We start from the raw sequence: 16,578 nt of genomic DNA on the forward strand, positions 1-16,578 counted from the left end.
AAGTGATTAATCTCTAAAATATTTTAAGCCATTTAAACTCTGAAAGATGATAGGTCCTTTACAAGTTATTCAGCTTTTAGAAGTGAAAAGCTTTGAAGATTTCAGTTTAATCACCAGGAAAGCAGGGAAGGGGGGAGCCTATAAATGCAGGACAATTTTAAAACTAGTTGCACCATAAGGAATTACAGTATGAAAGTTCAATTCTGAGAGGAAGTAAAAAAAACTGCAGATCAAACATTGGCCCACCAGTTTCATTTCTGCAGAAAACAGAAACTTTTTTTTTTTTTGGCTGGGGAGCTTGAGCCACCGGGGATGGGGGGGGGGGGGGGGGTAGTTAAAATGATCTACCCCAGGAGGCTTATGGATCCTGATGGATTGCTCTTGCAGAGCTTCCTGTTGCCTTCATGTGTGATCCTATCCAAGCTCTGGTTTAATTCTGGAATAGGAAAAGGATCAGGACAGTAGAAACCATCACACCTAGACCTCTCCTTCGTGAAACCAGTTGAGTCCCCGGTTTACTAGTGAACTGGCAGTGATGAAACAAGTGGGACAGACTGCAGCCTCAATAGTCGAAGACTCGGAACGAGCCCACAAGAAAACCCATGCTGTGGCAATGGGAGTAGTGAAGAAAGTACATATTACTTACTTGTGGTTTTTCAAATGGCCATCTGTGCTCTTACTCAAGTGAGTTTTTCTTGGTTACTTTCAGAACAAAAGGGATGAAAACTGCAATTTCTACATTCCTCATTGAAGGAGGAGAGAAATCCCAGTCTTTATCTGGTAAAGTTTCCTCCTTTAAAGTGTAAAGGGCAAGAAGGGGAAAAAAAAACATCTTTTTCACTCCTTGGCTGATTAATGTGAATTCACTGAGCAGAGATAGGCTCAAATTTCCATTCCATCATAGCATGACATACTCAAAACTCCCTTTCCAAAGACCTTAATGGAGAGACAAGGATGCTCTGCTAATTTGTCAAGTGTGAATGTGGCTGGGAGGTATGCAGCTAATGTGTACACAAGAAAGGAAGATTTTAGGAGGTTTCCCAAGTGATGCGGTTGAGAGGAGACCTGATAAGGTAAAGGTTTCCCCTGATGTTAAGTCCAGTCATGTCTGACTCTGGGGGTTGGTGCTCGTCTCCATTTCTAAGCTGAAGATCCGGCATTGTCCATAGACATCTCCAAGGTCATGTGACTGCATGGACCGCCGTTACCTTCCCGCCGGAGCAGTGCCTATTGATCTACGCACATTGGCATTTTTTCGAACTGCTAGGTTGGCAGGAGCTGGAGCTAACAGCAGCTGCTCACGCCGCTCCCAGGGTTTGAACCTGGGACCTTTCGGTCTCCAGCTCAGTGCTTTAACGCACTTCGCCATCAGGGCTCCATTGCCACCGGGGATGATAGACTTGATAGCCATGTATAAATATTTGAAAGGATGTCATAAGAAAAAGGGAGCAGGCTTGTTTTCTGTTGCCCTGGACACTAGGACTCGAAGCAATGGGTTCAAATTACAGGAAAGGCGATTCTACTTGAACATTAAGAAAAACTTCCTGACTGTAAGAGCTGTCCAACAGTGGAACTCACTTCCTCTGAGTGTGGTGTGAGCACCTTCTTTGGAGGCTTTTAAACAGAGGATGGATGGCCCGGGCTGTGGTGCAGACGGGAGAGCAAGCCAGCTGCAATTAACTGCAATGAATCACTCTGACCAGGAGGTCATGAGTTTGAGGCCCCTCAGAGCCTATGTTTGTTGTCTTTGTTCTATGTTAAAATGCATTGAATGTTTACCTATATGTGTAATGTGATCCGCCCTGAGTCCCCTTCGAGGTGAGAAGGGCGGAATATAAATGCTGTAAATAAATAAATAAAATCTGCCAGGGGTACTTTGATTATGCTTTTTCTGCAAGACAGAGAATTAGACTCGATGGCCCATGTGGTCACTTTCAGCTCTATGAGTCGATGAAATGTTTATTCTACAAAAATATATTTTTAAAAAATCTGGTTTACACTGTCATTTGAATTGCATGACAACACATCAGTCCCTATGCTTATAATCTAAAACTGAATCCATGATCATTTATTGAACAAACTGCAGAATGATCACATTTATGTAAGCGAATGTGCCATGTAAAAAATAATTATTTTCAAAATCAAAACCTTATAAACAATTTACAATGTGATCCCATAACATGCCTCCTAAAAGTAAAGTCCACCAAATTTACTGGAGTAAACTCTCTGTTAAGTTAGTATAGGATTACAGCTCAGTTCTAATATATTGGCAAAAATCCCAACCTCATATGGAATGTTACAATCAGGCATGGGGGTTTTCAACCTATTGCAAACTACAGGTCTCTACAGTGTCTGGAAAATTCCAACTCCATGCTGGGGGCCTGCCTAAGCAACAACCCAGAATGCACAAGCGGCTATTTTCAAGGTTATAGAAAAACACAGATCAGTCTAAGCACTCTCTCACCAAGTAAATGACCTTGCTTATTGTCATCCAAATATATATATAGTACTCCAATCAATTAAGTTTCACAATTTCCTCTAAGTATACAAAATTCTGCAGGGCAGAAAGCAAACTGGCCACATCAAAGAGTTTGGATTAAATTCTTCAGGATACATAAAGCTTTTTCTATCTCTCCAAGCTTTATTTAGTTGCAAAACAATGTTCTAATTGTTATAGTAACCAATTATGATGCACATTTGTTCAGGAAAATGATGAATTACAAAGAGACCTGATTTAAATAATAAGCATAATAAACTTCTTTCTGGGAATTATTTTACAAGATGTTTTCTCATATCAGAACAATACATTTATTCAAAAACAGCAGCTTCAGCAAATCTGAAAAAATGTCTTTGTCGTAAATATTTGTTTGGATCAATAGATATGTTTGGGTTAATAAATACTGGCCTGAAATTACAACTGCATCATGTAGAAATGAAAGAATTCAAGAAACTGGATAAAAGCTGCATATTTATTCACTAATAAAATAAAAGTCACATTATTACAATCTTCTGAAAGATTAAAAAAAATATTAACATTTGCTTGCAAAATAAATCATTGATATAAATGAGTAACAGGAAAAAGAAGACAAATATTACATTTCAAGCCTACTCCTGTTTCAATTGGCATTACAATTTTTTTTTTCCGTGTCAGGAGCAACCGGAGTTGCTTCTGGAGTGAGAGAATTGGCCGTCTGCAAGGACGTTGCCCAGGGGGACGCCCGGAGGTTTTTGATGTTTTTACCATCCTTGTGGGAGGCTTCTCTCATGTCCCCGCATGGAGCTGGAGCTGATAGAGGGAGCTCATCCACACTCTCCCCATTACAATAAAAACTGTATACACTAAAGATCTGGAAAAAGTATTTTTACAAATATGTATTACTTTAAGAATGTTCAGCTTCATCCTCACATCATTTGCATGCTTTAGGAAATTTAAACTAGCAAGGAAACTTTAATCTGCATTTGTGAGTTTCACTGATTCATTTTCAAAAATAAAAGCACAGTAGTAACTGAAATAGACTTAAATTGGCTCCCCAATCAACTTTGCCAAAGAGTATTTCTTTCATCTCCTCTGTCAATTTATTTTCTGATCAATCTGAATTCATCCAAAAATTTGAGTTAATCCCATTTGTTCTCTCCATAGTTATGTGACTTAAATCATTTGGTTATCAATTCATAAATAGGCTTATTATCTCTGAGCAAAGGGTGGCAAAAGAGCTTGCTTGCTTTTTTTTCTTCAATTGTTCAGCTGCTGTTGCAAAATTGCTACCTTTCCCCAAAAAAGAGAGACATAATATTCCACAAAGTTTAGGTGTTTACTTCCTGTATATTCGTCATGGGAAATTTCTTTCGTTTTGGTTTTGAAGAAAAACAAAACTTTAACCTTTTATTAGGTATGTGTGAAATAGCAATCGTTCCACCACACAACATTTATTAACCTTGTTGTTTCTTTCTAATAAGTCTATCAACTCAGTTTGGGAATTTGCAATGGCTCTTTCTATTAGCTGCATTCCATTTACCTCCAGATTTATATTTACTCACGTCTCTGTCAGTAGAAAATACTGTAAATGCAAATGGGAATTCATTATCCAGTAGACAGGAATGAATCACAAGGTAAAATCCCCATTTTTTACTATAAAAACAGAAGTTTGGCGTTCCTTTTTGCTGTGGGACGGATCCTCTTTCTGGCCCCTATTTAGCCTCTGGCTGCCTTGGGAAAACAAGTGCCTAGCAAAGTATCAAAGGAAGAAACTGGGTCTCCTGAAAGCCTTAGCTTGTCTTTGCCTAGAAAGTTGTCTCCACTGGTCCCAAGATATCTTGGAACCGGGGATTATACACAGAAGGTGACCTCTCCCTTGAGAGCTTTCCAGGGAATAACTCTCAGTTGGCCATCTTCACAGTGTATGAAATACAGCTCTGGTAACTCAACTTTTCAAAGAAACAAAGAAACCTTGCTTCATAACAGTGGCTACATATTTGTAAAGCACACCACTTTGTTAAAGAATGCAATTGCGAGACAGTGGTAGAGGTTGATTTCCCTCCAGAACTACAATGTGTTTTGCCATCAGCAAAGTGCTGGATTTTAAAAAAGAATTCTGAAGTGCCATCAATTGTAAAGTGCATCCCATTTTTGGAGCCCCTGAAATCGGGAAAAATGTGCCTCAGAATTGGTAAAATACAGAATATTACTTCTATGCTGTTTTCAGTTGTAGCTAGTGATCAGGCATTGTTCTATGTCAATTTCAAAATGTGAAATATAGATTAAAACTACTACAAAAACTTACCACAGAATGCCTGGAAGATAAAATTTTATCAAAGAAAAGATACAAATATTATCCTAGTCTTACCCTTTTTCACACACAAATTTGTCTTATAAGTAAAATGAGTCAGTGTACATGATCAGTTCAAGCTGTATTGATTATTAAACATAATATACAAACCATATGAATTTTCAATTCAGTACCCCAGTATACCGTTGATGAAATGGTAGAGTTATGTGTATTAGGAAAAATTATCCTTAAGGCATGTGAAGGAACAGGCCATCCTGGGGCTAAAGATGATGTTTCAACAGAAAGTCAGGGTAAGACACCTTCCAGTCAAGGATCATATCCAGAGGTGTGGAATACTGATAAGGGTCTACTATAAATCATGAGACCATGAAATCTTTTTCTTTTTCATCATGGACCTCGTGTTATGACAAATTGATGTGTGAGTACCTTGTAAATAAAGCTGTAAAACCGCCCGGCTGGGCTAAAGGCTGGATCACAGCATGAGCTAAGTGAGGGACAGAAAGAGCAGACGTGTGCTTATGAGCAGATACTATTAAGCTGCAGAATAGGAGGAGAAAAATACAGTCCCACTGGGTTTTGGAGGACACCTCCTTGCACCCACATACACAAAACACATAACTGAAATTTGACAATGAGAATTGTACCACATATCCTATTCTAAGTTTATACTCCTTACATAAATTATCCATTTAACAGTAACTCCTTTAAAATCTATTAAAAGACCATATTCGCAATCAACTAAGTATTTAAGCATTATTTTAACCACATTTTATATTTAATTAAATCTCAGAGGAAACAAACCTGGGCCACTTTAACAGAATTCTGAGTAGATCCACCAGCATGATACTCTACTTTGAACTTTTTCACAAGTTCTTCAAATCTGTAAAAAAAAAATCCAACAGGAAAATGAGAAGAGAGAAAAGGTAATTAGGTTTTCTCATTTCTTCTACCTCATAATTTCATACTATAAAACTATATGAGCACAAGTAGTAATAGTTGAACAAGGAATAACAAGCAGTCCCCAAGTTACAAACAAGATCGATTCTGTAGATTTAAGTTGAATTTGTATGTATGCTGGAACAGGTATATTTTTAAGTGTAACTCTAGCACTGTGTGTTGTGTGTGTGTGTGTGTGTGGTAAGTTCTGGATAGCATAGGGAGGGGTTAACACCCCTGTGGTATTTGATTTTCTGTCTGTAGCCCTATTCAGAAGATTTAACCTCATTTTCAGTCCCTATGATAATTGGATTTTGAAAAATTTGGTTTGTTGTGGAAACAAGGATTGTAGGTAAAGTTTCAGTGGAGACAACTTTTCTCCATGATAACTCTTTTAGTAGTGAATTTCCCTTCTTAGGGGCAGATTTCTCTCACTTCCTGTTGTCTCACCACTGCTTGTTAACTATGAGTCATTTGGAAGTTGGATGTTTATAACTTGGGGACAGCCTGTTTATAACTTGGGGACAGCCTTTACAAGATATCAGGGACTTCAAATGGAAACTACAAAGCATAATCTGAGCTTAGCATATGGATTAATATGTGTCTAAACTGATGACTATGAAAGCAATTAACAACAGTTTATTGTAACTTGCATTCAAATCCTAAAGATTAGTCAAACTTAACTATGGTTTAGGGAAACAAGACAACTTCATAACCTAATCATATTAATCAGTTGATAGTGTGTCTGAACATGGCCAAACTGCAGTGACATTAAAATAGTTATGAAAATGTTTAAGTTGCTCATAACTGTACTGGAGGAGAGGTAACAAGAAGAGGGACCTGGCAAATCTAATGATTAAAACAGAATTCAAGTAGCCCTTTACATCTTTTGAAGGTGTTCCCTATGTACAATTCATAATTTTAACTATCAGTTCTAATTCATAATTTTAATGATCCCTCCCACACTCAAGAGTGGTTCACATGGGGACCATGCCCAATCAACAGACAAAACAGTACAACAGCAGATATAATTAAAACAATAACAGTAAAATAATATTCACAAAATACATAGCGAGCATCAGGACTAAACGGTGGGGCTATTAAGAGCATCAGTTTTCTAACCTCCCAAAAAACATTGCACTGTATTGTGAAATTGTAAATCAGAGTCACACAACACAAACTCTCAAACTAGAGTCTGACATTTCCTACTACAGTAGAGTCTCACATATCCAACATAAACGGGCTGGCAGAATGTTGGATAAGCAAAAATGCTGGATAATAAGGGATTCAGGAAAAGCCTATTAAGCGTCAAATTACGTTATGATGTTACAAATTAAGCACAAAAACATCATGTTTTACAACAAATCCACAGAAAAAGCAGTTCAATACATGGTAACGTTATGTAGTAATTACTGTATTTAGCACCAAAACATCAATGTATTGAAAACATTGACTATAAAAACATTGGCTGCTAATAAATTGACTACAAATATAGAATTGCATAAAATGAACTTATAGTAACAACATTGTTGGAAGTAAAAAAATCCGTAAAAAGTTCAGCCCTTTCTGCCTAGAGAAAGAGACTCTACTGTATTTTAAACAGCTGCAAAATTGGGATTTAAGATTTCTACAAAAACAACCTTAACATAGTCTTTTTAGAACATTCTAAAACAGAACATTTTATTAAGCTAGGAGTGATATAAAAGTAATTCAAATAAACATAAAATCTATAAGCAATGTAAGGGCTTAGGGTTACTTGTCTATTGAACAGTATCTAATATTCTCATTTAAGAGTTACTTTATATTTCAGTGGAGAATTCAGAACGATAAATAGAATGCTAAATCACAAGTCCTTATGCTTTCTCAAAAAACTTATTCAAAGCACCAAGGAGCCCTGGAATAGCCAGCTGCAGAGATCCAGTTGGGAAAGGAAGCCCAGAGATCTTGTGTGTGTGGCTGGAAGCATGATGCACATTTTTCAATTTTCAATGTACATATTTCATTTCAATCAGTCCAGTCCAGAAGACTGCTAAGGAATGAACCAAAAACACCACAGGCAAGCCATCAGAAAGAACCAGCAAATAAACACAATATCATTGTTTGATTCAATTATCATATAATTATGTAAAGGATGTGCCCTGTAGGGTGACTCTATGGTAACTTCTGGTGGAAGACATTAATATCAATAGTTTGCTATTATCCAGAATTTCCTGTTTCTATGGTAAATTCTGGAACAAACCCCCCTCTCCCCCCATATAAGGGTTGTATTGTATTGACCATTGCAACCTCAACTGATAGCAGGTTTCTTGAAGGCAAAAATATTTCACCAAAGCATTTTTTCAGTCTCCATGCTCAGCCTTGCCAATTTACCATAATTAGCATCATGTAATGGTTACATTACTCAGCAAGGATCAGAAAGACATAGGTTCAAATCATAGTGTGTTCTCAGGCCAATCAACTATTTTCAACCTTCATGGCTTTAGAATGAGAATAAAATGTTTAAAACGAAACAGGATAAAAGATGGGGTTTGGTGTAATAAATAAGTCCAACCAACATGAGAAGGTCTGAGCAGTTCAATTTCGCATATTGTTATTATAGATGCATACTGTTATCAAAGAAGAAAAATAGAAGATATATTTAATCTGTACATTAACAAATTTACAGCTCTGTCTCTGTTTGCATAGTTTACTCTTACATTTTAAAAATATCAAGAATCTCTAAAATGGTTTTTATGCATCAATATTTCAAAGTTTCATATTTAGACATCCCCAAAGATAAAATGCAGGAGCAAAAAGGACTTATAGGTGATTGTAAATAAAAGACAGTAATTTAAAAAATTTAAGAGCTTTTCAAAAAACACATGGGAAAAGCTGGCTGACTTAACTGGAAAGGGCGGAAAAGTCTTTAAATCACAAATCTTAAGAGCTAATGTTTTAACCTTACTTTTGCATCGATGTTACTTTTTCCATCTTGTTCCAATAATGTTTAAGCACAAACATATGTGGAAAATGTTCTTTTGGCGTCTATCAAACTGACATGTGAGTGCATTTTTTCAACCTCTAACATTTGTGGTAAAATATTTCAAAGCTACGAATCCTAGAAAATGCACAGGCAAATTGTCTCTTTCATATATTAACATTTGGTTTTCATAATATGAAACTTGTTCAGAATTACCAACTTCCAATTTAGTTGCTTTTTGTTTAAATGAGATGATTGGGAAAATACAATACTAGTTTGAGGTAGTTCTTGTTTGCAGTAATAAATTCTTTCAATGGGAATTGTTGTTTTCTGAATAGTTGTACAGAAAAGTGTAATCAGCGGCCTTAAAATATAACATACATACAATCCGAAATATAGTCACCTTCTTAATGCCATAGCAATGTTTACTCTTAAGAAGCAGATTCTTATTTCATTACTAGCCATGTCATTATTCTAGGAAATGAGGAATTAACACAATTTTATCACAATTACAGTAGACTCTCACTTATCCAACATTCGCTTATCCAATGTTCTGGATTATCCAAGGCAGTCTTCCTTTTAGTAGTCAATGCTTTTGTAGTCAATGTTTTCAATACATTGCGATGTTTTGGTGTTAAATTCGTAAATACAGTAATTACTACATAACGTTACCATGTATTAAACAGCTTTTTCTGTCAATTTGTTGTAAAACATGATGTTTTGGTGCTTAATTTGTAAAATCATAGTGTAATTTGACATTTAATAGGCTTTTCCTTAATCCCTCCTTATTATCCAACATTTTCACTTATCCAACGTTCTACTGGCCCGTTTATGTTGGATAAGTGAGATTTTACTGTATATATAATGAGAGGACAGTCCTACTGGATTCCATAGGAACTTATTTTAATAATGTTTACACTGTTGCAACCTTAGGATGGCATAATAAGAGTCAGATGTTTTGTCTAGTAATAGCCACTGTTCCTCACTTTCCTGCTGATGTTGTGTTTTTATGTTGTTGTTGTCTCCCCATGAATCAATAAGCGGCTACTTGGATACAAGAGTCTTACAGAAGCAAACATTGCTAACATACACAGTTGTACTATTCAGAGCAAAACTTTGATAAAAGCAATGATCAAGCTGAATACTTACAAAGCACTTTCATCTTTAATTCAATGTTTTCCTGTCTGCAAACACAAAGCTCTAAACAGCTGAAAGTTTGCCATGTTTTTCAGTAATTAGTTGGTCCCAATGAATGATAATATTTCATCATAATATTTATGTAATTAAGTGTATCCATTTGAGTAAGTAACTATTTCCCTTCAAAAGGTTCTCACGCTGAATTCCTTCTATGACACCATGACAAACTAGTGGTGACAGAATAGTTTCCTTCTCTTTTTTAACTAGATTTCTCTTCTTTTTTTAACCTCTACCCCGAACTAGTAAAAGCAAGGAGATCCCATATATTTCAGTGTTCCTTACATTTCAACACAGTGTAGCCCCATTTCGGACCAAAAAAAAAAAACCCCACCAACCATTTTTTTAAAATGGAAGTTCAATTTGAAAATATAGTTTGTCATGGGATTTTCTTGACAAGAACTGATCAGAAGAAATTTGCCATTATTTCCATTTGTGACTTTCAGTATCAATTTCCTGCAGCACAGAAATCCACTGGGTGGCCTTGGGCAAGTCACACTCTCTCAGCACAGGATGACTGTAATGGCAAACTTCCTCTGAAGAAATCCTGTCAAGAAACCCCATGACAGGCATTTCAATTAAAAAGTTATATATCATAAGGAGTCCTGGTGGCGAAGTGTGTTAAAGCACTGAGCTGCTGAACTTGCAGACCGAAAGGTCCCAGGTTCAAATCCCGGGAGTGGAATGAGCGCCTGCTGTTAGCTCCAGCTTCTGCCAATCTAGCAGTTCGAAAACATGCCAATGTGAGTAGATCAATAGGTATCGCTTCAGCGGGAAGGTAACAGCGCTCCATGCAAGTCATGCCGGCCACATGACCTTGGAGGTGTCTACGGACAACGCTGGCTCTTCGGCTTAGAAATGGAGATGACCACAAACCCCCAGAGTCAGACATGACTGGACTTAACGTCAGGGGAAATCTTTACCTTTTTATCATACAATGTATTTTCCTAAAGGTTGTTCCAGCGAGATCTTTATATATATAGGGTGGGATATAATAAATATAAATATTTTATAAATAAAGTAGACTGACTTTCACTAAGTGAAGGGTGCAAATGTTGTATTTTCACACACACACACACACACACACACCCAATTAAATTACACATCCCAAATAAATTCAATTTTCTCCCTGGGAACAAAAGGAAGATTTATTTATTTCATGATTTCAAAATTCAATGCAGTTTACCATATGTGGTCATGTATAAGATGGAAAAAATGGCAAATTGCCCCCAAAAAACCTTGGGTTAAGGGATCTATGGGTCAATGCTCTGTGATCTGTTTTGGTTACTTGAAGTAGAGTGAACCAGCACTGGACATTTTTAATACAGGCTTACTGTATAAGCCTCATGAGGCTTCACAGTCTGCTTGCAAATCTCACGAGACTGGCAAGAAAGCACAGTAAGCTCCTATTAAAAATGGCCACCACTCCTCCAGCTCTGCTAGAGCTTATACAGTAAACCCTTTTTTAAAAGGACACCACTGCTCCATTCCACGTCAAGTCCCCTAATGGCAGGTGCGCATTCTTTGGGCTCCCCACATTCCTGCTGAATGCCATTCCGGCGGAAAAAGGTGAGGAAGGAGGGAAGGCTACCTTTTTTATCCCATTTAAGCAAAGCAAAGGTAATGAGTTGGAAGTGCTTCTGGCCTTTGCCTTAACAGAGGTAGGTTGCTTTCTATGCTCTTCCCCCCCCCCTCCCACCCATGTATTTTGTCATCCACATTCTCATTCTTTTTCCTTATTTATATTCCATTCCCTAATTGTACTTATGCATATACAGTTCGTTTTAGGATCAGTGGTGCAATTACATTCCTCAAATGTAAGTCTCTCCAGCTCTTCTTAAGTATGTTCCCTCTGTGCATTTTTAAAAGGAGAGGAAAAGGAGTAAATACTTCAAGGTCCAATGCACAGTGCAAAGTTTAGACATCCTCCACCTTTGAGAGAATACCATTTTGGGGCAGTACATATGTTCAACACGTTCTTTTGGCTTGAGTCTGGTTGCACTCTTGTATGTCATCCTCATGTACAAATTGAGAAAACGTTTGGTGGCCAAAATTATGCATTTGGTGGATTTGTGGATAAGCTGAAAGTACAATCTAGGAACATGAAGGAAACAAATCGTTTCCTTACACTTCCCTACAGTGGGAGCTAGTTTGGAGGGAGAGACGTTTATTAGTTACTGGGTGTGGGCATTATTGTCCTTGCCCCATCTTCTCTCGTCCATAGGCTAAAAGAAGTGGCAGTTATGTTATTAGATGTTGGGTCTGTAAATAAAGAAGGTGTGATAACCTCTTCCCCGATCCCCCTGAGGTCACAGCTGTTTGGATGGAAGGACAGCCTTTTTGTTGTGCCATATGATGAATTTCAGTTTAATAATATGGAGCACCTCATATAACTAATGTAAGAAGGAAGTTTATATACTAATATTTAAGCAGGAGTGTCCAGTTAAGCGAATCATTTCCAGACAGTGAATGGAAAGGTGTTTTTTTAATCATGTCAGAAGCGACTTGAGAACATACTGCAAGTTGCTTGTGACGTGAGAGAATTGGCTGTCTACAGAGACGTTGCCCAGGGGATGCCCAAATGTGTTACCATCCTGCCTAGATGCTTCTCTTATGTCCCTGCAAGCTACAGCTGACAGACAGGAGCTCCCCTGTCTTGCAGATTCGAATCGGCAACCTTCAGGTCAGCAACCCAATCTTCAGGTCACCAGTCCAGCTGGCACAAGGGTTTAGCCCATTGCACCACTGCACCTCAATGGAAAGATGACTTCCAAGTATGGGAAAAGAAATGACATGTAGACCCCTGAGAAGTAAAGTTCTTGCCTTCAAACACTTTAATATTAAATATTTAGATTTAATAATAATACAATTAAAATGTATTGTCGAAATCCAGTGTTTCACGTTTCTTACCCTTGAAGCATTCATTCTTTCCTTGTTCAGAAAAACAATCAGAAACTTTACTGAATTATATTTTCTCTCTCCCTTTTTTCTATTCTTTACTGAAAGATGAAGCATTTTCTCTCTCAAAGAATTATTAACTGCAGTGTACTGTTTCTCTATTAAATGCAGTTTGTTCCCATTGCACGTATTAATTACACATATAACATTTCACATGGAACTTTTTGAGAGTTTGACAAGAAAAGATCACAGAAGTGATCCATGTGCTGGGCAATATAAAACAGTAGTAATTCAAGATCTCAATAACACAATGCTGTTTTTACATTTTTAGTAAGGAACAGACAAACATAAATGTACAACCCTATCCAGTTACCTGGAAGTAGGCACGGAGTTGTTGGGTTTCTTATACAAGCCTGTGCTTACAATATGCTATATCAGTCAGAGAGTAATATAGAATATTTTTTAGAAACACATATACTCAGATCACACATTTCAATTCCACTAGGTTTAAACTGCCCTTTCAGATGTTTTGTTTAAATTGCTGTCAGTTCTTGACACTAAACTAAAAACTAGATAAATACCAACAGGATAAACTCCTACCTACAGTATGCTTTATGTTTGTGGTTGTTAATTGCTGGCAAGCTGGCTTCAACGTATGGCAACCCATAGGTTATACTACCCACAGTCTTATAGATTTTCTAATATTTCATATTTGATAGAGTTGGGACGCTTTATACCCACAGCAACTGTGGTAATTACTATTTGAGGCTATGCAGAACAATAGTATCAGCAGTAAGATGGGAAACATTTTTAAACTGACTGACATAGAACAATGATAATACGAGATAAAGGAAGCTGGTTATAATTTCTACTCTAAATTACAGATCCAATTTCAAACCATGGACAACCAATAATTCAATAGTACTTTTCAATCAATACAACTGGAAAGGAGATCCATTAACAGAATCTGGACTTGATGTAAATATGTTACATGTAAGATGTGTAAAACAGTGATAGTTGATTGTATTATTTAATTAATGGGGATTCTAGGAGGAAATATACTCGTTTTCTTTATTCCATGGGAACTTGTGGTCCGTTCAACATTCCTTCCAACAGGAAACTTTACACACTCTGCTACAAGAGTGTCTGACACAAGACACTCTTTTAAACTGTGAAACTGAAGGTGAATGAACTATAGTCTATCTTAAATGACATGAACATTTCCCTGAGAGAAATACAATAAGACCCTTTTTTTTTTAGACAAATTGAAAAAGAACAATGTACAAATCCAACAATGCCACCTTATTTTAATAAGAAATGGCCCTAAAAATAGGTAAAATTAAAGGTTTTCCCCTGACATTAAGTGTAGTCATGCCCAACTGGGGGTTGGTGCTATTCTTCTTTTCTAAGCCAAAGAGCCGCCATTGTCCATAGACACCTCCAAGGTCATGTGGCCGGCATGACTGCATGGAGCGCCGTTACCTTCCTGCTGGAGCAGTACCTATTGATCTACTCACATTTATATGTTTCTAAACTTCTAGGTTGGCAGAAGCTGAAGCTAACAGCGGGAGCTCACCCCGCTCCCTGGATTCGAACCACTGACCTTTCGATCAGCAACTTCAGCAGCTCAGCAGTTTAATCTGCTGCGCCACCCGGGGCTCCTAAACATACTTCTGCCATTTTGCATTTATATGAAGTGGTGTACTCATTACTGACAATTATAAAATCAAAAATATTGCTTAATCTCCCCCTATGAGCCGCCCCGCAGATTAAGATCTTCCAGTGAGGCCCTGCTCTTGGTCCCGCCGCCGTCACAGGTGCATTTGGCTGGGACAAGAGACAGGGCTTTTTTGGTGGTGGCTCCGCGGCTGTGGAACTCCTTGCCAAGGGAGATTAGGGAAGCCCCCTCACTCATGTCTTTTAGGAAAGAGCTGAAGACCTGGATGTGGGACCAAGCTTTTGGCCCATCCTAAGATACGGTTGATATAATCTGATGTATTCATTGGATTAATGTGAAATTGAATACAGACTGGCTCTGACTTTTGGCCCAGTGCTACTGGCCCTGTTGTAATGGTCACACAGTGTTTTACTGTTTCAAATGGGGTAAGATATTGGTTTTTAAGTGTGTTTTTACAATCGTTTGTTTTACTATATTTTGTATTATATGTGGCATTAATCTTGCCATTATGTAAGACCGCTCTGAGTCCCCTGGGGGAGAAGAGCGGTATATAAATTAAATAATAAATAAATAAATAAATAATATTGAAAATGCTGAAGATGTGCTACGTCCTACAGTATCAAATATTTAGTCACATTTTTAAAAGTATTCAATGTTGCTGAGTTGCTGTGAGTTTTCCAGGCTGTATGGTCATGTTCCAAAAGCATTCTCTCCTGACGTTTGCCTTCACCTATGGCAGGCATCTTCAGAGGTTGTGAGGTCTGTTGGAAACTAGGCAAGTGGAGTTTATATATTTGTGGAAGGTCCAAGGTTGCTTTTATCTTTAATACATGGTAAAATTATATGTACTGTATACCAAAGAATTTTTAAAAAAATATTTTTGTTATATGATTATCAGTAAATGTTTTATTTGTCTACCTATTTTATATACCAATATACCATGGGTCATGTAAAATTTTCTCATGCGAAAAGTGGTTGGAAAAGGTTTAAGAAGCCAAATTCTGATGCATGAGAAGTGAATATCAGACTCTCAACTCTTCCACTTCAAAACTACTCTCCCACTCAATAGTTCTCTGGTGAAAATATACTCCAATAGAGTGGCTATAATAACCCTAGATTACTAAAGCATGCATCTTTTAAGGGTTTCTTGGATGTACCTTATAAGAAGATGAGGGGAATGTGAGATGCTCATATGTACAGCACTGCAGAACTTGTACCTGTAAGAAACCTAGGCACAACCTGGTATCTTTCCTTATTAAGATGTGCTCTTCGAGTGTGTCACTAAAAAACAGTATTAACCATTAGCCCCAAATCCCCAAAATAGAGGTCCACATAGAGAAGTTTACTAGTCAAGTCTTTATCTGTGATCAATGTTGACCATTCCCTTCTTTATCCTGCGGCATATACAAAGCATGTGAAAAAGGAAGAGACACTTTAGGGCTGCGATATTTCATTTTTAAAGAGGCTTTTTAACAACTAAAGGTTATTCCAAATTAATCTGACATGGGTACATATATGTGTGTGCTAAATACAAGCAATTATAAACCATGATCTTAGCAATGACATTTGCCCTTCTCTCTCAGCTGCAAGAAAAATGCATAGCTTAAGTTAATGCCTGTACTGGAGAGCTCAAAGCAGGTGGTTAATAAGGATGTAAAGAAAACATGCAAATGTTCATTTCCTCAATGAAAAAGGCTGTCACAACACAAAAATATACTATGTAAAACATGACCTTTTTTGTACAGAAAACTGAAATCATCTACATAAAAGATCCTGCTTTATGTGCAACTCATGTTTTTTTAAACAAGTCTCATGATGCAAAACATAAACATTCTCAGAATCTCCTCCCCCATCCTCTTCTCTTTAAAGCCCATTCTATATTAAAAATCTCAGTTGGCTTACAAAAATCTTGCTTTGTATCAATTTTTTCTTAAATTCTTCATTTTCACATGCAAAAAATTAAATAAGTGATGTTTAGATGTCTACACTGGGTCAAAAAATGGTAGCAACTCCCATTAATGTAACTATCCCCTTTGGAATCATACTGCTTAAGTGTCTTTTTGAATATAAATAGCCTGTCTAAGTTTTAAGCTCCAGACTTCAAATAAAGATTTTTGAAATGCAAA

At 37.2% G+C, this 16,578-nt stretch overlaps 1 protein-coding gene across 5 annotated transcripts in view; it reads right to left on the bottom strand.

Annotated features, from left to right (window-relative positions):
• The window catches only part of adk (adenosine kinase), a 193,751-nt gene that overhangs the window by 117,692 nt on the left and 59,481 nt on the right, over nucleotides 1-16,578 (bottom strand). For all 5 annotated transcript variants that reach the window (XM_062977450.1, XM_008114276.3, XM_062977449.1 and 2 more), the window contains one exon: nucleotides 5,589-5,667. In XM_062977450.1, coding sequence (XP_062833520.1) covers nucleotides 5,589-5,667 — 79 coding nt within the window. The remainder of the gene's footprint in view (nucleotides 1-5,588; nucleotides 5,668-16,578) is intronic.

The sequence above is a fragment of the Anolis carolinensis genome, chromosome 3, assembly GCF_035594765.1.
Source record: "Anolis carolinensis isolate JA03-04 chromosome 3, rAnoCar3.1.pri, whole genome shotgun sequence".
NCBI lineage: Eukaryota > Metazoa > Chordata > Lepidosauria > Squamata > Dactyloidae > Anolis > Anolis carolinensis.